This window comes from Podarcis liolepis (genome assembly GCF_965112155.1).
Source record: "Podarcis liolepis genome assembly, chromosome: 5".
Lineage (NCBI taxonomy): Eukaryota > Metazoa > Chordata > Lepidosauria > Squamata > Lacertidae > Podarcis > Podarcis liolepis.
In genome coordinates this window covers 4890059-4917992 of record NC_139556.1, presented here as the reverse complement: position 1 = coordinate 4917992, position 27934 = coordinate 4890059, and the positions used below count along the sequence as shown (strand labels likewise).

Below are 27934 nucleotides of genomic sequence, written 5' to 3'. Positions count from 1 at the left end.
TCTTGAAATCTTTTCCTAGCAAGAAATCAAAGACAGCTTACGGGATATATTTTTCATCTAATCAAGTAAACTGTTTCCTTAATTAACAAACTTTGCAAATAGGCTGAATAAAGTTTCCCAGTCTGTATCTTACATAAAATGATTCCTGCAAAGCACTCATCTGTGTGCAAATGCTATCTGAGCACAGAAAGGCTGAGGCAGGTTTGAACAAATTTCTGTCATGTCACTTTCTCCCGTCTCCCATATAAGTCTACTTTGAAATACAAATGGTAATCTGTCACACATGGATTTGGGTGTCAACTATTTCCCTCTGGGCATATCCACTCTGAACATTATCCACCAGCTAATCAATTTTTTAAAAGGCCTTCAAGGCTGCCAAAAGATCAGTCACCTTGTAAAACAAACATCTATTATATCTTACATCATTGTTAGAGGTTATTAGATTTATACAAGACAAAAGGAGTGAATGCAAAGTGCATCTCATACAGAGTTTAGATATAAAATGTTGATGTTGCACAGGTGTGAAAAGTTTGCCTCTTAAATTTTGAGAAATTCTGCTTTTAAAAAATTTGCTAGTTCGGTGCTATGAAACTAAAGAGAATACCACTGTATTTATGGCATGATAAGCACATGATGTAACCGCTAGAAAAAGGTGCAAAAATACTGAGCTGTCATATCTAGTTTTCAAAATATTATTAGGTTTTTTCTTATTGTATCCAAAAATATAATTGTAAAAGGCACACTATAAAATTGTAAAATGTCTCTTTCCCATATCACAATGGTTTAAATCTTGCAGATGGTACAGGTACCCCCAGAACTGCTGTTCATTTTAACAAGTGGCTTTTGCATATTTCCAGCTGGTACACTGATTTCAGGGACCGGAAGGGCTCCAAAAAGTTTGTGGTGAAGGCAGTTGACCAGGGAAGTGACCCAGGAGAGGGGACCAGTGATTTATGGGGCACTTGCAAGCCAGGGGCCAGGGAAGGAGGGAGAGTCAGGGCAGGATGTGGAGCACGAAGAACGGATGGTTTAGGCAAGGGATAGGTCAGTAGATTCCCACCTTCCCTTGCCCCACTGTCTCCTAGAACCAGGAGGTGCTTGAAAAGGGAAGAGCAGTGATGACTTCCGTGCAGGAGAAGTCTTAGGTGGTGGGTACGCAACCTGTCCTAGGTAAAGGTAAAGGGCCCCTGACCATTAGGTCCAGTCGTTACCGACTCTGGGGTTGCAGCACTCATTTTGCTTTATTGGCCGAGGAGGCCAGCGTACAGCTTCTGGGTCATGTGGCCAGCATGACTAAGCCACTTCTGGCAAACCAGAGCAGCGCACGGAAACGCCATTTACCTTCCTGCTGGAGTGGTACCTATTTATCCACTTTGACGTGCTTTCAAACTGCTAGGTTGGCAGGAGCTGGGACCGAGCAACGGGAGCTCACCCTGTCACGGGCATTCGAACCGCTGACCTTCTGATCGGCAAGCCCTAGGCTCTGTGGTTTAGACAACAGTGCCAGCCGTGTATAAAGCAGAGAAGGGGAGGGGTCCCACTGTTGCTGGAGTAGCTGTGCCATATGACCCAAACCTGTCTAGAGGCTAGAAATGTGGGTATCTGGAGCACCATGAAAGTTGTTGTTAGTGTTTCTCTTGCCAATAAAGAGTTAACTATCAGACGTGTGCCTTCCTTACCTGGGTCCCACCCCAGATTAGCTGCACTCAATCCTGATATTTGGCCGTGGTCCTACATATATTTATTGCATCTTGACTGAGCGACAGTACCGCATTCAATGTGGAGCTCCTTGATAAAACCAGTTGGAAACCTCAATGACTGCAGAATGTTGCTGCTGCTAAAATCTTGACTGGGGCAAAGTGTTGGCTCATGCAAGTCCTTTATTGTATCAGCTGCACCGGCTGTCAGTCTGTATCTGACTGCAATTCAAGGTACTTCAAAGCACTAAGCAGCTTGAGGCCGAATTACTTGAGGGACCCTCTCCTTGGCCATGAATCTCCTCTTCCCTTGAGATCAGCTGCTGCTCTCCTCTTCCATGCACCACAGCTTTCAGGACACAACTGGTGGCAATGCACAAGTGCACTTCCTTTGTGATAGCACAACTGATGTGTGTAGTTGTATTCTACCAGCAACCTGAGGAATATATGTTAAACAAGCTTTCATTTCTCTTACTGCTTAGCTTTGTTTATTATTAGTTTTGAGTCTTTGTAGCCCAGTCAGTTGGCAGAGTCCCTTCCATGGCTTCAATTGCCACCAGACTTTATTTACTTATTTATCCACTCCAAAAGGAGTCACTCAAAGCAGATTTAAAAATATAAAACCATCAAACTAACAATTAAAAGAACACAAGTGACTAAGTGCAAGATGAAGAAGCAAGGACATGAACCCCATTTGGCTATTCAGGAGGAACGATTAAGAGTGGCATGAGGCAGCCACATTCGCTTGCTCACCTCATGGCTGCACCCCACACTGGGCAGCATGCCAGCATTGGGGCAGCCTGCCAAACATGAGTGCTCAGGACGCCAACACATGGGGAGCAGCCCTATACAAATCAGCAGGCACTGGTCCACTGCAGTCATGCTCCCAGATACACGGCCAGCATTGGAGAGAGAAGACGGGTTGTACCCAACCAAGCCACTCAGAGTAGACCGACTGAAATCAATGGACTTCACGACTAACTTAGGAAGTCCCTTGATTTCAGTGGGACTCACTGGAGTATGGTTTAGCTGGATACAGCCCTTGGATTTATATACATAGCTATGTTTCTGTGGGATTCCTTGGGAAATAACAGATATTTTGTGTCTCATTCAGGCACACACACACGGTAAATGCATTCTCAGGTATTTGAAAACACAAATGGTACAGTATTTCCACTGCGTGTGATTTGTTTCAAGGAAGTAGGCAGTGTATTACACAGCTAGGTTGCCATGACAATGAGACAGAAAGAACAAGAAATGTTTGCTTAGAAGAGCATTCAGTCAAGCAACCCGAGGGCAACACCCCCATGGTTAAACAGCATATGAGAAAGTTAAGAAGGGCTCTTAGTCGGGTAGAACAAAATGCGGTAGCTTTTGAGGTCCGTGGTTGCACAAAGGGTAGCTGAGACATCTAAACAAGTATAGGTGAGATCAACTGATTTCTTTTCCATTAGACAAAACGTGCGTATGATGGGCTAAAAGGAAAATATTACACAAGCACTTATTCCTGTAAAACTCAACTAGATATTGCTCCGGTGAGGGAAGCTTCATAACTCAAATATTCTTTGGCAACTTCAAGATGCAAAGTTCTAATTTCTCTTTCTGCCCAGGACATATGCCAAGATGTCAGGGAAAGAAGAATCCCCTGCCCCTCCACCTGGCAATCCAAGGCTGGTCCTACGAAAATGAGTCTAGATTTAGCCCATAAAAGAGAGAAAAAAACATAGTTTCAGAACATGACCGCAGGACGTTCTAAGCAGCCAGGAATTAAGAGAACCAAGTTAAAAAACATCACAGTTATTCAAACGACGTAATAATCTTATTTAGAACAATAAGGATAATTGATACCAATTCCACCTCCCTCCTTTGCCCAAATTAATGCCCGAGGAAACCTAGCTCTGAATTTCCTGAGGCTGCTGCTGGCACTGCAATCTCACTGTGTTCAGAGCTCCTTATGAATTTCCACTCTTAAATCAGCTTATATCCAATAAATCTCCTGCTCTGTCAGTTATACATGTTGTGTCTAATGTGATTAAATGCTCAACTGATTAGACTCTATATATTTCAGTCAAGGCAGATTAAGAATGAAGCCAGCACCTGGCAAGGAAATTGCACAGAAGCCAAGAATTTGTGGATCAATGCCCACTAAGCTGGAAGTACAAGTGTCAAAAGCGGTGGGGGCTGCCACAGGCTAACAAGGAACTGAGATGACTGCATTGACTGACGGAGCTTCTTTCCTTCCCCTCTCTGTTTTCAGGAATTTGCAGTTATGTTCATTGTTGTATCTCTTATGTGCCGGTTACATTGGGAACCCGATGTGTAGATGTGTATGAATATGTGTAATAATGTGTATAATACTCCAAGAATTGTTTATGTTTTTAGCAGAACCAGTAAAAACAATTCATTTCTTGTTGAGATCCAAGAGCAAGACGGGAATTAGAAAAAAAACAAAAAACAACCCAGTGCAGGTAAGTTTAACACTGAGATTTTCAGAAAATTCCATTCCTATGGTAAAAGGGATTAGTCAGCAGCAGTGGGGTCTCTTGTGCTTGTGGCGAAAGACAGGAGGGTTTCACTTGCTTTCACTGGTTTGTAGTGAAAGCTTACTTGCATGCAATGTCTCTTTTGCAGTGTATGCTTAACCTCTGTTCTTTGTGTTTGAAACACAGCTGTAGCTGTTGAGAGAGGAAGGGTCGCTCAGCCACATGCTGCCAGGGTCTTCTGTACATGGGAGAAATTTATAACAGTCATCCTTTAGAGGCATGGAGTTCTCCCTTGCTTACCTTTTTGGGGTGCACGATCCTTGCAGCCAAAGTTGGGTGTTCTTGTTCTGGTGTCCTGTAAGGTTTCTGAAAAGACGGTTGTTCACAATCTGCCCTTCCAATATTTCTCCAATATTTGTTGTTTTGTCCAAAGTGCTCAAGAGAATCCCCATCAGAAATGTTACTTGCTCTACGTTCTGGCAGTTAATTTTAGGTTCTGGACCTTTTGGTCATACCGGGTCTCCCATTTAGATGCTGATGTGCATTGCTTCAATTTCTCTACTGGTCGTTGACCAAAATAAATATATAGTTACGCATTACTTCAAAATGCAGTTTAGCCTCCTTCTTTATTTCCCCTTGAAAGCCCATTGCTTACTAAAGGACAGCAGTAGGCCCCGAACTCCAAAGCTTGCCTTATTTCTCCCTGCCACCGCAAGACAAAACATAAAGTTCAACCTCTTCCTATGCATATTTATTCAGAAGTACATCTCACTGTGTTGAACATTACTTAAATCTGCAATCTGCAACAAAATGTTGTGGTATGGAGTGCCAATCAGCCAGGCCATCCTCCAGGAAGTTACATTCCTTTTCCCCTCCCCAGGAGGTAAGAATTCTCCTACCACTGAGCATGTCCAATCTTCATTGTCTTGGCTTTCAGCGGAGGGCAGGGGAAAGCTACCTTCTTATGTTCCCCCCTAAATGTATTTTGTCCTTCTGCAAACCGTGGGATCCCCTCAATTCTGTTGATACCTTGCTCTTTTATATGTGTGGAGCCATTTTGGCTACATTAGGACTAACACTCACTCAGGAACATCACTAACTGGGAGAATAATTCATAATAATGAATCAATTGAATATACCACATTGATGATATTGCAGGATAGGATGCATTTGTCCTGAGATGGAAAATACTGGGGATGGTAGTGACACAGTTTTAGTACCATGGTCTAGATGAGGAAGACAGATGGAGACGCTCATTGTCCAAGGCCATTTGTGGAAAATTATTATGCTTGCACAGTCTGGAACAGGCTCTACCCTGCACACTTTATAAAACTCCCCTCCACATACAACCCAGGAGTTGTGTACTCTGAAGCTGATGAATCCAAAAGAAATTGATGTCATATCACATAAATATCACCATCTCTGCATATACACACAGAGAGAAGCTGAGCTATACCTTTTACTTGGCGATAATTCTTTTCTCTGATGACCTCAAAAATATAGTTTTATAATGCAGCCCCTTCATCATTCTGACAAGAAAATGTCATACATACACCCATGTGTCCCTAGCATCTAACACTGTATCTTTGATTTGAAGCCACTTTGGCTGAAAAGCAAGGTATAAATATAACCACCCTAGGTGGGTATAAAGCTACTTTAATTAAACAAGCAAATAAGTAAATAGGGCAATCATACGCTCCAATACACTATGGAGAGTATTCCAATGTCGCCATGCTAACGCAACACCTGCCATGCCTTACATGTATCCAGCCCAGAACAAGACAGGGAAAAACAGAGCTGTGCAAAGCACAGAGTGGTGCAACCACCATGACCCATGAAGTTGGGACCTTGCTGTGCACACCTGAGAACTCAGATAAGACGAGGTTCAGCCTACTTCCTCATAACCTTATTGGCCAGAGGTCACAGCTCTTCTGCCATCCTTGGACTCAAAGGATGACACCCCCACAGTACCTCTGTCCCACCCCCTGGCCTCAAACAAGTGTCACAGTCTACAAAATCAGGAAAGGGTCGGAGCATGCCACACAACAGGCCTCATCAGACTACGCAAGGCTTTTGTTGACTCTCAGCTTCTTGCAGGGACAACTTCTTTTGTAGCTATTGACAGTTCTGTATGCTCTCTGTATGAGCGGGATTGGTGTCTGCTTCCAGTGAGCTCAAGGACCCAGAGGATTTGTCGACAACAACCCCACCTCATTCCCATGCCCATGACAACCCTGCCAGGACCCACCACCGATCACAGTGTGGTCATGTTCTGGAGATAAAGTGGAGAGGTTGTGGAGAGGAAGTGGACAAATGGCAATGGTGCCCCACGTCAGCTGGATCCGGCCAATTCACTCATGCTGACAGTGAGACAGACATCCTATTATGTCCTTCCACTCCACCCCAAATACAACATGCAAACTACCAGATATAACGATGCCATAGCACCATCCATTGTGCGACACAGGCAGCAAGACAACAACGCCCAAGCGTTGTAGGCACCCCAGCATACATATGGATAATTCCTTGTATACCACACACTGCTTGCGATCACAACACACAAAGGGAAGGAATGAGAGATGTCACAGCACCCAGACAGCTCCCTCGGGACAGGTGTGCACTTTGTGCAGGCCACACTTATTTTTCACATGCCTGGCCAGCAACCATCTTGTCAGAGGCAAAAGAGAAGGAGCTCCTTGGACTCAAAGCCATATTGCAGAAAGAACAGATGTGTCCTACGGACACAGCCATAGCAGACACACCACGAGGCATTTGTCTCCCCACAAACTAAGTCATCAACGCCCTGAGAGTGTGCGCCGCAAGAAAAGTCATAGCCTGGTGGAACAGGGGGTCCATGTTTCAATTCCAGGGCATGACTCCCTGCCAGAAATGGTGAAGAAGGACCCCACATGAAGACACCATGCGGACAGTACCCACTCCTCTAACAGGTCCAGTCCCTCACAGACCAGGCAGTGGGCATGAGGAGAGTGTGGAGGGGCCACTGGCCTTGACAGCATCAAGCTTCCCACCTCCGAGTCCCATTTTGAAGTCAGAGAGAAAGGAAGAGAGAAAGATCCCTCCCTACCAACCCCAAGCAACAAAGAAACAAGACAAGTGGCAGACACAAAGTCTATATTGAACAGCATCCAGGATGCAGGAGATCCTGAAAGGGAAAGGCACACATACGGGGTCACTAACCACCAGCAGGGCTCCCATGCCTGGGACAGCGGCTCAACCCGGAACAGAGGAGCAGGCGCAGAGTCCCTCGTGGCTCCAGCTCTCGTGAGGAGGGAGCGGGGTAGTGCCTTCTGAGTCCCTGAGAAACACAGGGACTAAGGCCACGATTCTCCTTTGGTGATTGCAGCTGAACACTGTATGCTGTGGCAGCTCGCTCTCCTCCGTGGGTCGGGGCTGTGGTTCTGCAAGGCAAAATCGCTCGTGAGCGGTTGATGCTGAGGGCTCGCCCTGCCTAACAGACCCTGCTCCCAGCTCTTTGGGGAGAAGAGTCTCACAGCAGCTCAGTTTGGGCAAAAGAAAGGGCAGAACATGGGACAGGGTTGCTGCAATTGTACACCACAGCACGGCTGCTCCCTCCCATTGCTTACCTGTATGGGGCACTCTGTCCCTTTCTTTGGACGGGGCTGTGGTTGGGTGCTTGCGTCTGGCATTTGAAGGGCAGGTACCTGTTAGGGTTCTAGGCAGAGAAGAGTTAGTCACATGTTCGAATTCCTCCGAGCATTCCGAAGAAAGCCCGTCTGTGCAAAGGGCTCCCTCTTTCTTCTTCCCATCCCCAGAGTTCTCCTGTGTGTACTCTGGCTGTACACAACCTGAGGCACCTATTATCGGAATTCTGGTCTCCCTGTAGGTGGGTGGGATTTATATAACTTGTGTGCTGATCCACAATATATCCTACACTCTGTGGTGGCAGTGTGGGGGAGGGGCCTCGTTCAACCCTTTTTTTTGGTGGGCAGGAATAGGATTAGGCATAAATGTGCTCCTCCCTTGCTCTGCCACATTTTGGTTGCTTCTTACATTCCTTAGGGCGGCTTCTGCCATAAACTAGAGCCCCTCGGTGGTCATAACTGAATTCTGTCCCAAATAAATAAAACACATATAAGAAAAATGTACCACAATAAATATCAATTTCCAAGAAAATCCAAGGTACAATTTATTTCGAAAATCCTGGGAGCTAACAGTGACAACCCTTTTCAACCTCCTTGTTTAGCCTCCTATGAAAACGCATGGATGTTACCCAATGCAATTCATTCTGTTCCACAGCTTGGGTTCCTGCAATGATGGATGAGGACTTGAGAACAACAGAAGGTGCACCTCGCCCACCACCCTCTCCTACAGCGGCCCAACTGGTGCCTCTAGGAAGCAAGACTCATAACTGCGGACAGACATATTTTTCATGATTTTTTTTCTAATCCTGATCGCCGTATCTTCTGGCAGTGAATTCCAAACTGTATGTGAACGAGTCCTTGCTTTTGTCTGCCTTGACTTCATTGAACGACCCAAGGTCTAATGTTATGAGAGATGGGGTAAACATCCCTTTAACCACTTTCTCCACACCATACATAACCTTATATACCTGTTATGTTCCCCCTTCCCTTTCTTCACAAGGGAGTTGCTCCCTTCCCTTGATCCTCTTGGTCAGGGGTCTGCAACCTGCGGCTCCAGAGCCGCATGTGGCTCTTTTACACCTTTGCCGCGGCTCCGGGGCGGATACTAGCGAGGGGAGGAGGTGCATTGTGCGCCCCGACACTCCCCACTGTGGCGGGCGCTGTACTGGCTGTGACGTCGCATGGGGGCGGTGCGTACATTAGTCACGCACCGTCCCAACGTCACCTTCCCACCCGCTGTCAGATCGCGGCTCCAGAGATATATTTGTTTTAAATGTCGCAATGGTTTTGCGGCTCCCAGTTTTTTTTTCCTTCGGAAACGGGTCCAAGTGGCTCTTTTTGTCTTAAAGGTTGCAGACCCCTGCTCTTGGTCGTCCTTTTCTGCACCTTTACCAGTGCTGCAGTATCTCTTATGAGACACGGCAGTATGGTCGCACCATGGATTTGTACAGAGGCATTGCGATATTGACACTTTTACCTTCGATCCCTTTTCTAATATAACATGGAATCCAGCAACCCCTTTTTATAGTTGCCACACACTGGATCAACACAGAGCTATGCACCACAAGCCCAAGTTCTTCATTCAGGTCAATCATGGCCCGCCTAGACCCCAACAATGGATATATGAAGTTGAGCTTCCCTGTCTCAGTGTGCACTTACAATTACTTTAATTCCTTGGCTTGCTTAGGGAATAAAACAACTTCTAGTTGTTTTACATTGCTTTCATACAACCCAAACTTCATCTCAAACACCATGTTTTCCAACAAAGGAAGTTCACCCATTCAGTTGCGGTAAATCACAGACAAGTTAAGACATTATGATGTACACAGTGGCATGAATCTAAGCCAAAATGTTGATTATAAATAGTATACCAATCATTACAGCATTGTCTTCTATTTAGCATAGTACAGAATCAAGTCCCTATGCAATATGCCAGTCCTAAAAGACAACCAATAATACCGGGATCTTTGATGTCCTTTCCTACTACAGTTAGAATCATAGAATCATAGAGTTGGAATAGACCACATGGGCCATCGAGTCCAACCCCCTGCCAAGCAGGAAACACCATCAGAGCACTCCTGACATATGGTTGTCAAGCCTCTGCTTAAAGACCTCCAAAGAAGGAGACTCCACCAGTTGTTCCTTAAAGAATCAGATCAATTATAGGAAAGATCTTCCATCCACAGATCAGCAATGAAATCAAAGCTAAGCTTTGTACAAGACAGAAAGCCCATGTTTTGAATAGAAGACTGTAGAAAAACACTAAAGGATGCTATACTAGCTACTGTATATCATACAAAATGCCAAGTCTGGGGAACTGATTAGGGTTTAAATCCCTTGCCTCAGTTTATGCCCTACTGAACATGCCATTCTGATCCAGAGTCCTCCAACCTTTAGAAGTAGGGTTTTGCGGGGGGGTTGCCCCAGCTACTCTGGGTTGCTTTCAACAAATTATAATACCACAAAGACCTGAAAATGTACTATGAGGCGGCTTGCTTGTTGGATGTAAGATTGATTGGTTGGAGCTGAAAAACATAAATACTCTGGACTTAGAAGGATTTGATTTGTCCCCTGCTCTACACTCTCTATACGTATGACTGTACAGCCATCTATTCCAGCAACAAAATCATCAAGTTTGCTGATGACACTACGGTGGTGGGGCTCATTTCAGGAGGGGATGAGTCCGCCTATCGGGACGAGGTGGAGCGGCTCTGTGTTTGGTGTGGAGAGAACAATCTGGCTCTTAATACGGCTAAGACCAAGGAATTGGTGGTGGATTACAGAAAAAAAAAGGCGGACATTCAGCCCTTGTATATCAACGGGGAACGGGTGGAGAGGGTGGCGGAATTCAGGTTTTTGGGAGTAGCTATCGATCAGGGCATGACTTGGAGCGCACATACCACTGCTCTGGTGAAGAAGGCCCAGCAGAGAATTTATTTCCTCAGACTTTTAAAGAAGAACAATCTGAGTGAGAGACTGCTGGTGTCCTTCTACCGAGGCTCCATAGAGAGCATTCTTACATACTGTATTTGTGCTTGGTTCTCCAGTTGTACAGCTAGGGAGAGGAAGGTGCTCCAGAAGGTCATAACCACAGCCCAAAGGATTATTGGTCATCCTCTCCCATCTTTGGAAGAACTGTACGGTTCCCGTTGTCTTAGGAAAGCAAATAACATCCTGCAGGATTCATCTCACCCGGGACACGGTCTGTTTGCACTACTGCCTTCTGGCAGGAGATATAGAAACATCAAGTCAAAGACAAATAGACTGAAAAACAGTTTCTATCCAAGAGCTGTGGCCTTTTTGAATGCTGTAACTCGATAGTGTGACCTGGGAGTTTGATGGGTGTGGTGTGGGTGTGGCTGGAATGTGGTTTGTTTGGTTGTTGTTGTTGTTTTGCTTTTGTTGTTTTAAGGGATGGCATCCAATTTCGTTGCACTTTGTGCAATGTTGCACTTGTGTAATGACAATAAAGAATCTATTCTATTCTATTCTATTCTATTCTATTCTATTCTATTCTATTTGGTGTATGGATGGCACACTTACCTATATTATGACAAAACTAAAGTGCACAAGGGATTCCACAACCACATGATAAGAAAGAACCTATACCACGTTTGGACAAGATATAAAGACCTCCTAGAAAGGAAGGGGCCCCTGGTGGATATCCCCCATTGAGGCAGTGGCAGCTAAGAATGTAAACATGAATAAGAACTGGGGTACATACAAGGACCTCCTTGAGCTTAGAGAGGGTACTAGAGGACTAAAAAAAAGAGAAGATGTACAAAACTACCGGTATGTCTCAGATTGGTTTCAATATTTTCAATTAAAGGAGGTTTTCAGAAAAGATAAAGAAAAAGGATTTTTGGAAGGAGGATCAGAATATGGGAAAACAATATTGGGAAACAAAAAAAAATTAATATCCAAACTTTATAAATTTTTACTAGAACGGGAGACCAAAGACAAAATGGTCAAGTCCATAATGACACACTGGGCTAAAGCTCTTGGACAGAACATTGACATTTTGGTTTGGGGAAAACTTTGGGGGAAAACTATGAACTTTTCAGCTTGCTATTTGATAAAGAAAAAAAAATACAAAAAATGTTTTACAGGTAGTACTTAATTCCCAGTAAACTTGTTAAAATGTACAAAAGAGGGTCCAAATTGTGTTGGCAATGTTCAGAGGCTGAGGGATCTTTCATACATATGTGGTGGCAGTGGAAACATGCCCAAAAATACAGTGAGATGGTCTATGATGAGCTCAAAAGAATTCTTCAAATCACATTTCCCCCCCCCCCCAAAAAAACTGAAGCCTTTCTATTAGCAATAATTAGTGATGAGATCCCTAGGAAGACACACAGCTTATTTCTTTATGAAACTTATTTTTTTAGCAGCCAGAATAGTGTATACTAGAAGTTGGAAATACAGAGAAACCCCCACCAAAGAACAATGGCTGTACAAATTGACAGAACTCGCAGAACTTGCACATATGACTGTCAAAATAAGGAATCCAGATGAAAAAAGACAAAGGATGAGAGGGACAGTTTTGCGGAATATTAATATATATATATACTAAAATCAATCTACAAGTAGGGATAATGTTGTGAACAACAGTTAAATACAATGAGGGATTAGAATGGGAAAGTAGGGTGGACTAATAAACTGATAAACAGCAATGCTAGGTTTATCAAGAATGCCATGGAAGGTCAGGTTAGGAAGTCTGCACAGAAATTATGTAGGATGGTAAACTATGATGTGTAAACAGAAAAATGGAAAATGCAAAAACAATATTATTATTTTTTAAAAAACCACAATTTCAATGAAGCACAGGAGCCAATCACCTGTACATCAATTTATAAATGATCATAGAAGTCCATCATTCATTATATGTGACCCCTTTGTGATGTTAGTAAATTCCACCCTAAGCTCCTATATGTTGATAAATATACAGTAGGTCTTCATACAGGGCTATAAGCAACCTTTCAAGATGTGTGCCATTCACTTATCGATTTTACTGTGATGACCACCCCACATTTTTCAAGATGTGGCAAACAGAGGGTCTACAGAGGCCAGTGGAAGAGCACATTTTCTGCAAGCAGAAGGTGCCAAGCCTGTTCGCTGATATCTCCAGCTAGAAGAATCTCTAGTTAGCAAGTTTGGGAAAGACTTCCATTGAACACCCTGGTGAGCCACTGTCCATCACAGTAGCAAATATATAAATTTATGAATATCTGTCTGTGTACACTCAAACACACACGCATATTGTTACTTGTCATACAGCTCTCTAAGAATCTTAGCTTTGGCCTCAACTTTTTATTGTTTCAAACTGGCCATTAATACCTTCTGAATGTCTTTATTTTTCAGACTTTACATAACTCGCAAAAATATGTAGTTTTCCAAGTTGGAATCTATACCTTCAAATCATTTCCCCTTCATCAGAAAAAAAACACCTCACTAGGTTTCAGAAACATTATGCGAAAATTAAAATATAGGGAGATTTCTATTGTAATTCTTCACCCACCAATGTAATTATCCAAAGGACATAATAGATAATTTAGAAGAACATCAGGGACACAACACAAAAAACCAGTTTGTAACAAAAATAACCAGAGATAGAAGGGGAAACTATACAATCAAGTTGTGATTGCTTATTGCAGTGTTAAGATCAGGGGTCAGCAAACTTTTTCGGCAGGGGGCCGGTCCACTGTCCCTCAGACCTTGTGAGGGGCTGGACTATATTTTTTTTGGGGGGGGGGAATGAACGAATTCCTATGCCCCACAAATAACCCAGAGATGCATTTTACATAAAAGGGCACATTCTACTCAAGCAAAAACACCAGGCAGGCTCCACAAATAACCTAGAGATGCATTTTAAATAAAAGGGCACATTCTACTCATGTAAAAACACGCCGATTCCTGGACCGTCCGTGGGCCGGATTGAGAAAGCGATTGGGCCGCATCCGGCCCCTGGGCCTTAGTTTGCCTACCCATGGTTAAGATCCTTCAGGTCTGTGTGTCAATTATATGTCTGTACATTTAACCTCTGGTACTGAAACTGCTAAAGGGAAATGATGCATTGAAAAGCAAACAGAAGCTGACCTTTGCATGTTTTCCCATCAGGTTGTAGGTTGAATCCAACCGGACAGCTGCAGCGTACTCCTGTTGCTGTGTCCTTGCAAGTGCGGTCACAGCCTCCATTATTGACAGCACATGTTTCTGAGAAATGAAAGAAAGACAGAGAAAGAGAGAGAAGGAGTAGGGAGGGAAGGAGTAAGGAGGGAAAGAGGGAGAGAATAACACAACACATTGTAGTCCTCTAAGTATCCTGCATAACGTTACAAAGCCATGTAAGCAATCTGTCCTTAAGCATGCAACATCAATATGTTTATCACAAGGGCTTTATGACTGTCTTAAACTTCAACTGCAAACTGTATGCATTGTTGACTTGAAAATAAGTCCCAAGGAATTTGACGGTTAAGAACTGTAAGAACTGTTTTCTTACTGGAAAGGCCCACTGAAATTAATGGGCTTTACTTCCAATAGACATATTTAGAATGAGGAATAAAGAAGAGAGTAAGGGAGATTTTTAAATGCAGATTTTGAAAGGCTACTGCTTCAGCTAACAACATATTACATTTTAAAACAGACTCAAGCAGTCATACCCCACCCAAAACATATTATGTGGAGCCAAGACCCTGCGATTTCTGCAGAGCTAATATTTTAATGGCTCATCAGCCATTATCCAGAGATGGCTTTTCAATATTCATTGGGGGGGGAGATTGCTCTTGACACACTATTGGGAGGGATGGAGCCACAGAAAATCAAAGCACAGCACTGGACTTGAAATTGAAATTTTCAAATCCTTTCATTTACAGAAAGAGTTAATGGAAAATGAACTACATACATCACTTTGACAGGAATCTACATGCCCAATCTGTTCTTACTGAACTACAAGCAAAAGGCATCTGGGTTTTGTCCACTTAAAGCTTTTTGCAAATTGAAAGGAGTTTGGAGTGGGTGGGGAGGGCATAATTGAGGTCACTGAACCCATTCCAAGCTGTGTCATTGAAATTTCCCAGTGCTTGTGTGATGTCAAATGGTGGTTGGGCAAACACAGGGAAGGGAAAGCTGCAACACTTTTTTATAACTTTTGCAATAATGAGGAATGGGTATTAGGTCTCATTCCATGAAAAGTGCAACTTCATTACAACACAATAAAATAATAGTAATGGCAGAATACATGCAAGTGTATAGTGTTTGTGAAGTAAATAATAAGCAGCAGTAAAATGAATCAGTAAACAAGAGCAGTAACTGTGCTGATTTTACTCATTGGGCTAAACTGTGTTTTTATCTAGTAGTTGTTTCTTGGTCCTTAACGAGACATTCTTCCCCCATCTCCTCTTCCTTTCTTCCCTATTAACACCTACTAACCCTACAGCGCGGGTGGCGCCTAGGGCTTGCCAATCGGCGGTTCGAATCCCCATGATGGGGTGAGCTCCCATTGCTCGGTCCCAGCTCCTGCCAACCTAGCAGTTCGAAAGCACATCAGTGCAAGTAGATAAATAGGTACCGCTCCGGTGGGAAGGTAAACGGTGTTTCTGTGCGCTGCTCTGGTTCACCAGAAGCGGCTTAGTCATGCTGGCCACATGACCCGTAAGCTGTACTCCGGTTCCCTTGGCCAATAAAGCGAGATGAGCGAGCAACCCCAGAGTCGTCCACGACTGGACCTAACAGTCAGGGGTCCCTTTACCTTTAACCCTACAAAACAAGTCATGGGATGGGATGTGCTTCAAGTTTCCCTTTTGTCAAAAGTGGCAGCCAAGGGGGTGTGGACAGGGAAACTCAGCACAATGATGTTCTGACACACGTTTTGCTATAGGAATCTGAATGCTACAAGAAGAAATTAGCAAAGCATGCGGTACCATGTTTACAAGAGCCATAAATGCCAATATGCTGCTAGCAATTTTGAGACAGAGTTTTACTCAGAGTACAGCACTGAAATGAATAAACATGGCTAAGTTACTGCATGTCTATTCATTTCAATAAGTTGCTCTGAGTGAAACATAGTTGAATGCTACCTTCCGTGGAAGGGATTTCTAAGTTTCTCCCATGTGTGGCAGAGGAAATTTCAATCTAGAAGGTGACTGATTGCAGTTCATCATCCCAAGGCTTTCCATAAAGCCATTCTTAACTCATGTTTATAAAAGACTCTTGGATTATTTGCATTATCTGCAAGATGTGTTAGACTTGAACTATGTTATGACCCAACATATTACATAAAATTCTAACAATCACTTCTATGGTGAAGCAGCTTCAGGAGAGGCAATCTGGAGGAGAAATGTAGAGATCAGCAGTAGAGGTCATTAACGCTTTCCCCATCCAACATGTTTCCCCTGCCAACCCACCACATGGGGGTTCCAGATCAGTGTTGTCCTCTTGTCTTTTGTATATTCCATTCCATTGTACTTAGACAGAATTGAAATGGTTATGACATTCATATGGCTCAAACTCAGTATGTTTCATGGAACTGCGAGTTGGAAGGGATCCCGATGGTCATCTATGTCTAACCCCTTGCAATGCAGAAACCTTTTGCCAAACGTGGGACTCGAATCCATGACCCTGAGATAAAGATACCTATTTGGCAGGTATCTGATCAGACAATCCAGGTTAGGATATAACAAGAAGTAGTATAGGGCAATACAGAGAAGTATATAACAAGGTTTGGAGCCTGTTTTTCTTGAACAGTAAGACCCCATGCAAACCACTTTTTGAAATTAAATACAGTTTCAACGGCATGAGTATCGACTCTTTAGAAAGAGGGGCAGGGAGAGAAACCCTAGAATTCCTCTTTAAAGGTGCAGCTCTTTGAGCAGGCCTGTTCCCAGCCAACTGCTTTATCACGAAAAATCACATAGGGCTCAGTTCATTAATTTGCACATGGGCTTAAGATGGATCTTATACAAAACTGAACCTCTTTGCCATACTTCTGACATGAGTTTAAGTTACCGCCACGCCGCCACCAAAAAATCCCTGATTTAGCAGATTTAGTACACACACAAGAGCTCAAAAGTGAAAAAATATAGAACCAGGATGTGCATGTAGAGAATTCACTAATTTTAAGAGAGAATGGGACGCCTTTTGCTTTTGCCTGCGTGGCTGAAATATGGACACCAACCTACTCTTTATTATCTTGAGAAAGCAGATCTAGTCAAAGTTTAAGCATTGTTTTCAGCTCCAAGAATTTCAATGAGAGGGTGTTGAACATGTTCTTAATCAGTGGGCCACTAAAAGGGTTTAACTTTAACACTAAAAGGGTTTATTCAGTAGGTCTTCCTTACCCTTGCAAATAAGTCTACTTTGATGTTTAATTCTGATGTGTGACTATGCAATAAAATTTCATGGGACGTCTTCCACGAGCAGCTATAATAGATTGCAAACATAATCCTAAATAAATTCTAAGAAAAACCAGGTATACAAAAATCAGGGAATTAAAAAAAGTTTCTACCTAAAGCAATTTATTGGGAGTACCAACAGTTTAACATTACAGAATGATTAGAAATGTCAAATGACTACATTATTAAAAAACACAAAAAGCTATGGATTTGGCATAGAACTGCAACCAGCAGTAAATCTCACACTCATAGATTACCTATGGTTTATGAAAAGCCTTTTACAACAATTCATCGGTATCAGTCAAACACGACTTAAGCAGCGATGTTACAGGTTGCTGGGTGACAGCCAGCGAAAATGAGTAGATGCAATAATATTCCTCTGATCCCCTAGCAGAATATATAAGTAGACCTGAAGAGTAACAGCTAGTGTATACGTAAAAGTAATTCTGATTAAGAAAGAAAAAGAAGGGGCTCTTATTTTAACAATTTCACAAAATGTCCCTCTTCTGTTAAAGCAGAGGGATTTATGCCTTTAATAAATGCCGACAATATGGGAAGAAATCAGAGATACTGTCCACAGTTGAGGGTCAATAAATGTACCAATAAGCCTTGACTTGAAAAGAAAGCATGGGAAAGGGAATAAAGCTGAGCGGGTGAGTGGGGCGGGGGGGGGGGAGGGGAAATATGAAGTGTGGGAAACTCTTGCTGCCTTTGCCGGACTCTACAAAGCAAGAGTTGTTGAAAGCCTTGCAAACTGCAATGTGTGGTTGTTCTGCTGCAATTAGATGCCAGGGTGGTGTGTATGCAGCCGTGGTGCAAGCTGCTCCCAACCCAAAGACTTCCATACCATTAGAAGCATTTGAAATCCAGGTTTTAATTTGGGATCTAGATACAAAATGAGAAAATAGTAGTAATCTTGTAGCTACTTCGTAGAACTCCCCTCTCCCCCAGGGTGTGATTTTGGGGACCTCTTTAGTCGCTTTCACATGGCCTTTAAATATTTATCTATTTTAATCTGCTTTTAATTGCTGATGCTCTTCTGGAGTTTTGAAAGTGTGATTGTTCTGCATTTTATCTTTGCTGGTCTTTACTGAGGGTTTTTAATGTTGCTTAATGTACTGCAACTGTGCTTTGTATTTCAAATTGTTCTTATGAGGCTTTGCAGTATTGTTTTATAAGGTTCTATACTCATTTGGCTATTCTGTTCTGTAAGCCCCTTGGTGAAGGCAATTTGTGGGGAAAGCATACGTTTATAAATCTATACAGTATATATATTTATTTTCATTTTGTAAAATTTATACAGCGCTTGATTGTAAAGAAAATTAACACCTGTGGACCACCGGAATGAAATTTACGGCATGTAATGCCTTGAGAGAAAATATTATGAAAAAGATATATAGGTGGTACATGACCCCAGTCAAGCTTGCAAAAATCTACCATTTGCCCGATAACAAATGTTGGAAATGTAAAGAAACTGAAGGTACATTCTTTCACCTTTGGTGGATGTGCCCAAGGATTAAGGCTTTCTGGGAGATGATATATAATGAACTGAAAAAGGTATTTAAATATACCTTCTTGAAGAAACCAGAGGCCTTTCTCCTGGGCATGGTCGGCCAATTGGTGCTAAAGAAGGATAGAACTTTTTTATGTATGCAACAACAGCAGCAAGAGTATCGCAAAGTATTGGAAGACACAAGATCTACCCACTTTGGAAGAATGGCAGATGAAGCTGATTGACTCTATGGGACTTGCAGAAATGACTGGCAGAATCCGGGACCAGGGAGAAGAGTCGGCAGAAGAAGACTGGAAAAAATTTAAGGACTACTTACAAAAATATTGCAAAATTAAGGAATGTTGAATGATGTTGGATTGAAATTAAGTGGTTTCAAGCTGTAATTATGATAAAAGGACTTTTTTTCTGTAAGCAAGAACTTAAAGCGATAATAATTTAAGATTTGGAGATAAGGATTTGCTGTATAAACAACTTAAACTGGGTATACAAGAAGGCGAGGTATGAGGAGGTCGGGGAAATAAGACATGAGAAAATAAGCTATGAAATTTATATGTTTTTAATATTTTTATGTTTGATTTTTCTTTTTGTTTGTAAAAAATTGGAAACTTTAATAAATATCTTTTAAAAAAAGAAAAAGAAAATTAACACCCAAAGCGGTTTACAAAAATAATAAAAGATCAACAATGATGAGAGGCTGAGTTGTTCCACACACAAATTGTTCATTAATGATAAACGTTGGTGTAGCCAACACAACTCCCACAACCCTTGACCCTTGTCCATGCCGGTAGGGACAGATGGGAGTTGTAGTCCTATCGCATCGGAAGAGCACAGCACTGGCAACCCAGGATCTAGAGTGATGGGTGAACAGTGAGGCAGCCAAGTTCACGGATGGTACTGAATTGTTCAGGGTGGTTAAAGCAAAAAGGGATTATGAGGCAGGCCAAAAGAATTGGTCCAAACTGAGAGAACAGGCAGTAAAATGGCAAATTAAATTCAATGTAAGCAAGTGTAAAGTTATGCACACCTGGGCCCCAAAACTCTTTAATTCCCCATACATGCTAGTGAGAGCTGAACCCGCAGTGATAGCGTCATGAAGGTGCTAACTTAGCTATATAATGAGATGAAAACGATATTGAAATATACATTTATTAAAAAACTAGAAGCATTTTTACTTGGCATTGTAGGGGATGATATTAATAGACAGGATAAGTCATTTTTAAATGCAGTGACAGCAAGAATATTATTGGCACAAAACTGGAAGAAAGAAGAATTACCGACAAAAGAAGAATGGCAGATGAAATTAATGGACTGTGCAGCATTAGATAAATTAATAGGAAGGATTCGAAACCTGTGGGACCAGAGATTCTTAGAAGATTGGAGTAAATATTTGAACTATTTGAAAAGCATTTGTAATGAACTGCAAGAAGTACTGTAAGGAGGACTACTTGAAATATTGCAAGAAAGACTATGAAAAGAATTATTAGTTAATGATAATTAATTAATGGTATTATTAATCATATCATTATTAGTTAATGATAATTAAAAGTAATAGAGAAATTAAGAAATGCAGAACAAGTGATAAAGAATGGAAAATCTTCAGAGGTTGTTGACCGAAGTCTAAAATATTGTTATGTTAAATGATTGTTGGAAATGATATGTTAAAAAACCAATAAAAGTGTGTGTGTGTGTGTGTGTGTGTGTGTGTGTGTGTGAAGGTGCTAACTTAGCAGCAGCAGCAAAAAAAGGCAAATTATGTCAGGGATCATTAAGAATGGGACTGAAAATAGAACTGCCAATTTCATCATGCCATTGTACCAATCTATGATGTGAGAACAGTAGGAGTTCTGCAGACTGAACCTCCAAGACGGCCTTGTAGAGTTGGAAAGGGTTTAGAAAAGCAGAAGCAAAATGATTAAGAGGGTGGAGCAATTCCTCTATAACAAAGGCCTACAACTTTGGGGTCTTTTTACTTTAGATAAAAAGGGGGTACATGAGGGAGGTGCATAAGATGTGTACCTCTATCACATGGTGTGGAGAAAGTGTTCTCTCTCTCTCTCTCTCTCTCTCTCTCTCTCTCTCATAACACCAGAACCCAGAGTCACCTAACAAAGCTGAATGTTGGAACAATCAGGACAGGCAGAAGAAAATACTCATTTCCGCAGTGCCTAGTTAAACTATGGAATTTGTTTCTACAACAGATCGAAATGGCTATCAACTAGGATGGCTTTAAAAGATTAGACAACTCATGAGGCTGTCAGTGGCTCCTAGGTACAATGGCTGCAGGAGGCATTTCCTATGAATCAGAGGTCCTGCTTGTGAGCTTCCCACAGGCTTCTGGGAGAAGAGGAGGCTGGAGTACATGGGCCATTGACCTTGATCCAGGAGGACGCTTCTTATGTTTGTTATGGGAAGTCTCAAGGCTGTGAGAAAGCTATAGCCAGATCTCAGTTTTGCAGAAGTAGCCAACTGAAATGTCTTCCAAATGTGCATGGCCTGAAAACGCTGAATGTGGCCTATCTGGATCCATCTTCTGTGGTTTTGATCTAACAATCATGAGAATTTGAGGTGATTTTATGGTTTTCAGAAACCAGTGAAAAGCAGTCTCCTGAATGCTTGCTTTGGCAGTTTGAAACCAGACATGAACCAATAATGGAACAAAACCACAAAGCATCCAGCAAAACTGGGCAAAAGGTTCATACAGCAATGAAGCTGCCAAAATTTCTTGTTTTATCATTCTTGAAGTCTGGCACCATCAATATTTGTGGGCAACCTACATGTTAAGCTCAAGCAACACATTTTAACTTTTAACAATGAGGCCCTATTTAATTTGGAAGGAAATTCACATTTATCATAGAATGCTGTCATTTTATAACGGCTAAAGCATGAGCACCGGACTCAAGATACTTAAGCTCCCCCCGTATCATCATTAAAATCATAAGGCAAGTAGGGAAGAATCTGCACTTTTTGCCCTCTCTCATGTTCTTCAAATCTCTCCTCAAAACTAACCCCTTCCTTGAACCTTTAGTTATTGCCTAACTGGAGTGAAATGAATCACCAATATTATTAGTTTTGAAATGTCTCTCCCACATTTCTAACTCCAGGCTCAAGTAGCACCATGTTACATGCATCAGTGCATTTTTTTCTGCTGTTGCCACTGCTCAACCTTTCCTCCCCCACCTCTCTCTTGCCTCCCCCTTTGCTAACGTTCAAACTGTACAATCCTTTGAATGCTCTGAAGAAGCATACAAATGCTAAGTTTGGCTATTTCACCCCATCTCCACACATTTAGAATTAAGGGATGAATATCTGAAAGGAGTTGCAATCCTTCTTCAATATTCCGAGTGATGTAAAGAAATCAGCCGCTGGCCTCGTTCACACACCACTTTAAACCACCGTTAAGCTGAACTATGGTTTGAATGTGAATGTGTGTATGCTGTTACAGAGGAAGAAAACTCATAGGCACTTTGCTCTTCTATTCCTAGCGGGAACTAACCCATGGTTCGGCTTATCATTAGTAGAAGACATATTGGTACTTCATAGATGGCTGTGTGATAATGAATTTGTATCTTTGCTATGTGTCTGGGAAGTGTGGGGTTGGGAAGAAATGGGGGTGCCTATTCTATCCCAGCAATCATGGGTTGAGGTAGGTATGGCCCTGGGGGAAGAGAATTCCATAATAAGAGATGCTTTTACATGGCTCCCTCTTCTTTTTCACCCTGCAGCATCAAGCTCCTGGTTGCTCTACAACCATAACACCATCCAGTTTGACTGATCTGTTAGTGAAAGCCAAGTTGGGTCATAATAATACCTTGCTCATCCACAACTTGATAGTGGATGAAGGAGCTGACCTAGTGTATACCACCAATACCTGAGTGGGTAAGCTGGGAGGAGTGAATCTTACCCAGCCTTGCTTGCCTATGTACTCAGGGCAGAATATGCAAAGATTGGAAGGTCGACTGTGTGTTGACATAGTCCAGTGTTTCTCCAAGATGTGTCCCCAGCTGCTATTGGACTACAGTTCCCATCATTCCTGACCAGGGACGCGGACTTAGAAAAAATATTGGGGGGGGCCCGGGAAAGCTCATGAATAATAAATAAGCTCATGAATATGCAAATAAAGTGGCTCCGGCCCTAAATAAGGCAAGCCACGCCCCCCCAGCCAGCCGATTGGCTGGCTGGGAGGTGTGGCCAGTCGGGATTTCCCTGTTCTCGCGGGATTTCCGGCAGTGCCTCCGATTAGGGCGCGCGGCTGGCTGGCTGGCGAAGGAGCAGGTGGGGAGGAGGCGGGGGACGGCGGCGGCGCTCTGCTGGAAGGGCGCCCGCCCGAGATTATTGGGGGGGCTGAGCCCCCCCAAAAATTTTTTTGAGGGGGCTCGAGCCCCCTCAAGCCCCATGGAGTCGGCGCCTATGTTCCTGACCACTGGTTCTGCTAGCTAGGGATGATGGGAGTTGTAGTTCAACAACAGTTGGGACCCAAGGTTTTAGAAGCCACTGTGCATAGTCCTCAGATCTTCTATTCTGCTCATCGGGAGACATCATCATCTGAGAGCCTGTGTCTGGTGTCAGGCTAAAGAGAAAGACTGGAAGTGCTACTGGTCTATCAACCACCTTGTTGACTGAGCTGGTAGAGGTGGTCTCTGAATTATTGTCCTGGGGGGTTTTGATGTCCACACTGAAGCTGCTGTGTTTGGTCTGGCTCAGGTTTTCATGGCCTCTGTGACAACCAGGGAGCTGTCTCAAGTGGCCACCAGGCCAACCCAAAGTGCAGGTCATATCCTCAATTTGTTTTTTGCCCCAGTTGACGGTCTGGAAATAAGGTTTCTGTGACTCCATTGTCATGATCAGAACACTTCCTGGGCTAGCAGTACCAACTTCTCCCATAGTAGTAGGGGGCAAATGAGGATGACCATAGATTTATGGATTCCAATGGATTGCTGAATACCCTGGAGAATTTCCGGTGGCTAGAACTGGTGGATGCTGAGGCCCTCATCTCCCTATGGGACTGGAAGAAGCAGAGGGTGGGAGAAATTGTCACTCCTGAGCACCCTCTCTGACACTGGATCACTCCCAGGTATAATGGGGAGGTATATGTGATGAAACTGGCCAGGTGACAGGTACAGCACAGGTAGTAGAAGTCCCACAGTGAAGATGACTGAACATTGGCTAGAGCACATAATTGTTCCTACTGTGGTGGCAAAAGCAACAAAGGGGGCCTTGCAGAACTCTTCAGGGTAGTCCATAGGGTGCTAACACCTGTATTGGTCGATGGAGCCTAGGACACCTCAGGGACCCTTTGTGAGTTGCTTATTAGGCACTTTGAGAACAAAATCCCTCACCTTCGTAGCAAGCTAGATGCCATGACTGATACAGTCCCAAGTGAGGTTTCTAAAGCCCCACCAAGCTATGTTTTGTGGGATCTGTTTCAGTTTTCACAGCCTGGTGATGCTGACGAGGTGCTTGTGAGTTGGCACTAAACATCATGCCCTTCGGATCCTTGCCCTTCACTGCTAGCTGGGGTCAGGAGCAAGGGTGTGCTCCTGCTATGGGTAGTTATGTTGACTTAGGGCAGCACTGGGGACCCCCTGGCCCACATGCCTAATGAGGCCTACCACGCCTCCCTATTTCACCTAAGTGCACTTGCAATTCTTCCTTTCCATCTTCTGGTAGAATTCAGTGTTTTTCTGAATTTGGCACCTTTTTCTGTTACCTTGACATGGAAATTGTGGCCTGACTTTAAATTGCACCTGCAAAGGGAGAAAGGAAGAATTGGGAACACACTCCTGTGCTCCTGATTCTTCCTTTGAATTTTATCTACCTGTGTCAAATGTCATTGTGTGGTAGACATGTCAGTGTTGGTGTAACTGGACACGGAGGAAGGGGTTAGTTTCCTTTATAATTGTAAATCACTCCGTGTAGGAGATAAGCCAGCAGGTGCATGGTCACCCAAGCCAGTTGCTATGAAAATGGCACAGTGCCAACTATATAAGTGATTAATGCATATCAGCTCAGTGGGTCCAGGGCCTTTCGGGTGCTGGGGCCAATTTTGAGAAGTAAGCTGAAGTCTTGAATTGCTGGAGCAAGAAATACTCTGTACTTGTATATATCTGTATCTGTATCTGCAAAGCCTACAAGTTGTATGTATATATCAATGTCTGGAACTGTTTACTGAAGCCTTATCTTCTATAGTAGTAAACTATTCTGGACCTTAAGATGCCTCTGTGTTGTGACCAGAACAGGGAGCAACTTCTGCTACATGGGTATCTCACATCCGATTGTCCCCCTTCCTTTCCCCCCATGGCTTTAGATTTAAATATACAGTGGTACCTCGCAAGACGAATGCCTCGCAAGACAAAAAACTCGCTAGACGAAAGGTTTTTCTGTTTTCGATTTGCCTCGCAAGACGAATTTCCCTATGGGCTTGCTTCGCAAGACGAAAACGTCTTGCGACTTTGTTAAACCGTTAAAACTGTACTTCGCAAGACGAAAAATTCGCTAGACGGCAAAACTCGCGGAACGAATTAATTTCGTCTTGCGAGGCACCACTGTAAAGCATGAGATTTTTATTCCAAGTGTTCATGTATTTCAAAAGATGTACATATTTGCTACTTTGTGAGTTACTGTAAAATATTAATATAAGTTTATTAATATAAGTATGTTTTGGAGAAAATAATAATATATAAATAAAATTCCCACTCTACTATATTTGCAGGCTGATAGCTGCTTGAAACTGGGTAGGAACATGGGTGGAAACAGGAAGGGACAGGAGAGAAAAACTTAAAAGGAGTCCTGCTCCAGCCAATAGCAAGATCTTGTAAATTTACAGTAACCCTAATAACCAGCCTACTGCTGACTTGCGCCTCAACTTTTTGTTTTGATTTTAAAACAATAATCTGTAGTCACATCTCTGAAGTCACATTTCTGTGTGAATTCTGTCCCAAGGGGAATTCTAAAGTGTGAAACTACACACAACAGATTGTTTTGCAGGTTTAATAGTCCTGCAGCAGAGGACTTTGTCAGCTTAAAAGCAATTTGATATTCTTTTAAAGAGAAAAAGAAGAAAACCAAATATGGGGAAAACATTGTACTGACCTCTTTGAAATGACACCATCAGTATGAATAATGCTCTAGGACTGTGAGAATATATTTGCCATCTACTTCTCTAATGAAGGATCAGGGAGTAGTGATAAAGCAATATGGCGGGTACAAGGAAGGAAGGGTTTTCTCCATGGCCAGGACTGGAGTAATGAAAACCACAAAAGTCAACAGTCATTCCTGGTCACCTGTACTGATGCACTCTTACTACACACATTTTTAGAAGCAGGCAAGCCCCCAGATTTACCTCGTCATAAACTGGTCATCTGTCCCTGAAATAATAAGAAAGAGTCTTCTGAAAAAGATAGCAAGGAGGATTGTTAAGGTTTCTTTGGGCTGACTACAGTGGTGCCTCACAAGACGAAAATAATCCGTTCCGCGAGTCTCTTCGTCTAGCGGTTTTTTCGTCTTGTGAAGCAATCCTATTAGCGGCTTAGCGCTATTAGCGGTTTAGTGGCAATTAAAGGCTTAGCGGCTATTAAAGGCTTAGCGGATTAGCGGCTAAAAGGCTATTAGCGGCTTAGTGGCTTAGAAAAAGGGGGGGGCGGGGAAAAATCGGAACACTCGCAAGACGTTTTCGTCTTGCAAAGCAAGCCCATAGGGAAAATCGTCTTGCGAAGCAGCTCAAAAACAGAAAACCCTTTCGTCTAGCGGGTTTTCCGTCTTGCGAGGCATTCGTCTTGCGGGGCACCACTGTACTTCAGTAGCTGCAGCTGTGGAAAACCTCTACTGTAAAGGCTTTTGATTTAGAGAAGATGCGAGTAAGAAGTGTATCCAATGATGCACAGTGTGGAGAAAGCAGACTGAGAAAGTCAAGATGGACGTCCAATGAAAGTGAACACCCAGTGAAAATGGATGTTGCGGATGTCCAGGGAAGCTGAATGTGGGGCAGATTCAGGACAGGCAAGAGAAAACAGTTCACACGGCACAAAGGTGAACTACAGAGGCAGGAAAGGAGAGCGCTGTTGGGCTCTGGTCTTGCTTGCAGGTTTTGAACGGGCTCCTGGTTAGCCACTGTGAGAACAAGATGCTGAGCTAAATGAGCTACTGACCTGATTTGTACATTTTTATGGATTGCATTATTCATTATTATTGTGTGTGTCAATTTATTTCAAAGCATTATGGGGCTCAGGAGACAACTTGTTATTTGGACAGAGTTCTAAAGTCCCTTTAAAAACGGTTGCCTTCTGGAATATGCTGGTATTCAAAATCCGCAGCAGTTTTTATTGTCAATCCATGTGCAAAAGTTATATAATTACGGGATATGCTGATAAGGCGTTAAGCTTTGGAATCTGTTTCTTGGCCTTATTTATTTATCATTTTAATAAAGAGACGTTTCGATCTGAGTTCATCATAAGGTTGCATGAATTACATTAAATGCAACGGGACTTTTAAATAATCATAGGATTACACTGTAAAAGTCAACTGTCATATTTATTTGTTGTGAGGATCAAAGAGGGAAGAGGAGAACCCTGTACACCACCTTGAGATCCTTATAAGACAAAAGTGGTATATAAATGTAATTAATAAACAAACATGAGTGTCTAGAACAAACCTCATATCCTCTCCACTGTTGCCTCTTTGCAATTCCTCAGCAATAATTAAATTCAAATTTTTGCTCTGATAGCTTAAAAAACTGAAGCCACTAGCCCCCGCCTCTGAAGATGATATATGCTATGCATTCCTACCCATCTAAACTTGTTGCCAGCTGAACTCCCACCTTGAATGATGAATAGACATAAATATTTCTTAAATATAAATATGCCTTCCTACAAATTCCTCATCCTTATTAAAATGAAACATCTATGTATAAAGAATCAGTGGATTTTATCATGTCGGTAAGAGGCTTAATTTGCAATAATAATAGTAATAATAGGGGCATGGTCCTACTAGAACAGGGGGAAACACCTGTTTTATCAAATATTTCACATAACTAAAGACCGGCCTACCTTTCAGACAGATGATAAGTATTTAGGTTGCTGGACTTGCAATCAAACATTTGTATTGCAACTGCTGCCCATAGTTAGGAAATCAATGTATTATGAGGTGATAGAATTCTGGTACAGTTCAGAATTCTACCGTCTCACTCTGTGCAAAGTGTGTGTTCACTGGCTCTAAAAAGAATGGGGGGAAATGT

The 27934-nt window shown here is 42.7% G+C and overlaps 1 protein-coding gene across 6 annotated transcripts in view; it reads right to left on the bottom strand.

The window, feature by feature from the left end:
- The window catches only part of SCUBE1 (signal peptide, CUB domain and EGF like domain containing 1), a 193241-nt gene that overhangs the window by 53839 nt on the left and 111468 nt on the right, over positions 1–27934 (bottom strand). For all 6 annotated transcript variants that reach the window (XM_083503331.1, XM_083503332.1, XM_083503336.1 and 3 more), the window contains one exon: positions 13900–14016. In XM_083503331.1, the coding sequence (XP_083359457.1) occupies positions 13900–14016 (117 nt within the window). The remainder of the gene's footprint in view (positions 1–13899; positions 14017–27934) is intronic.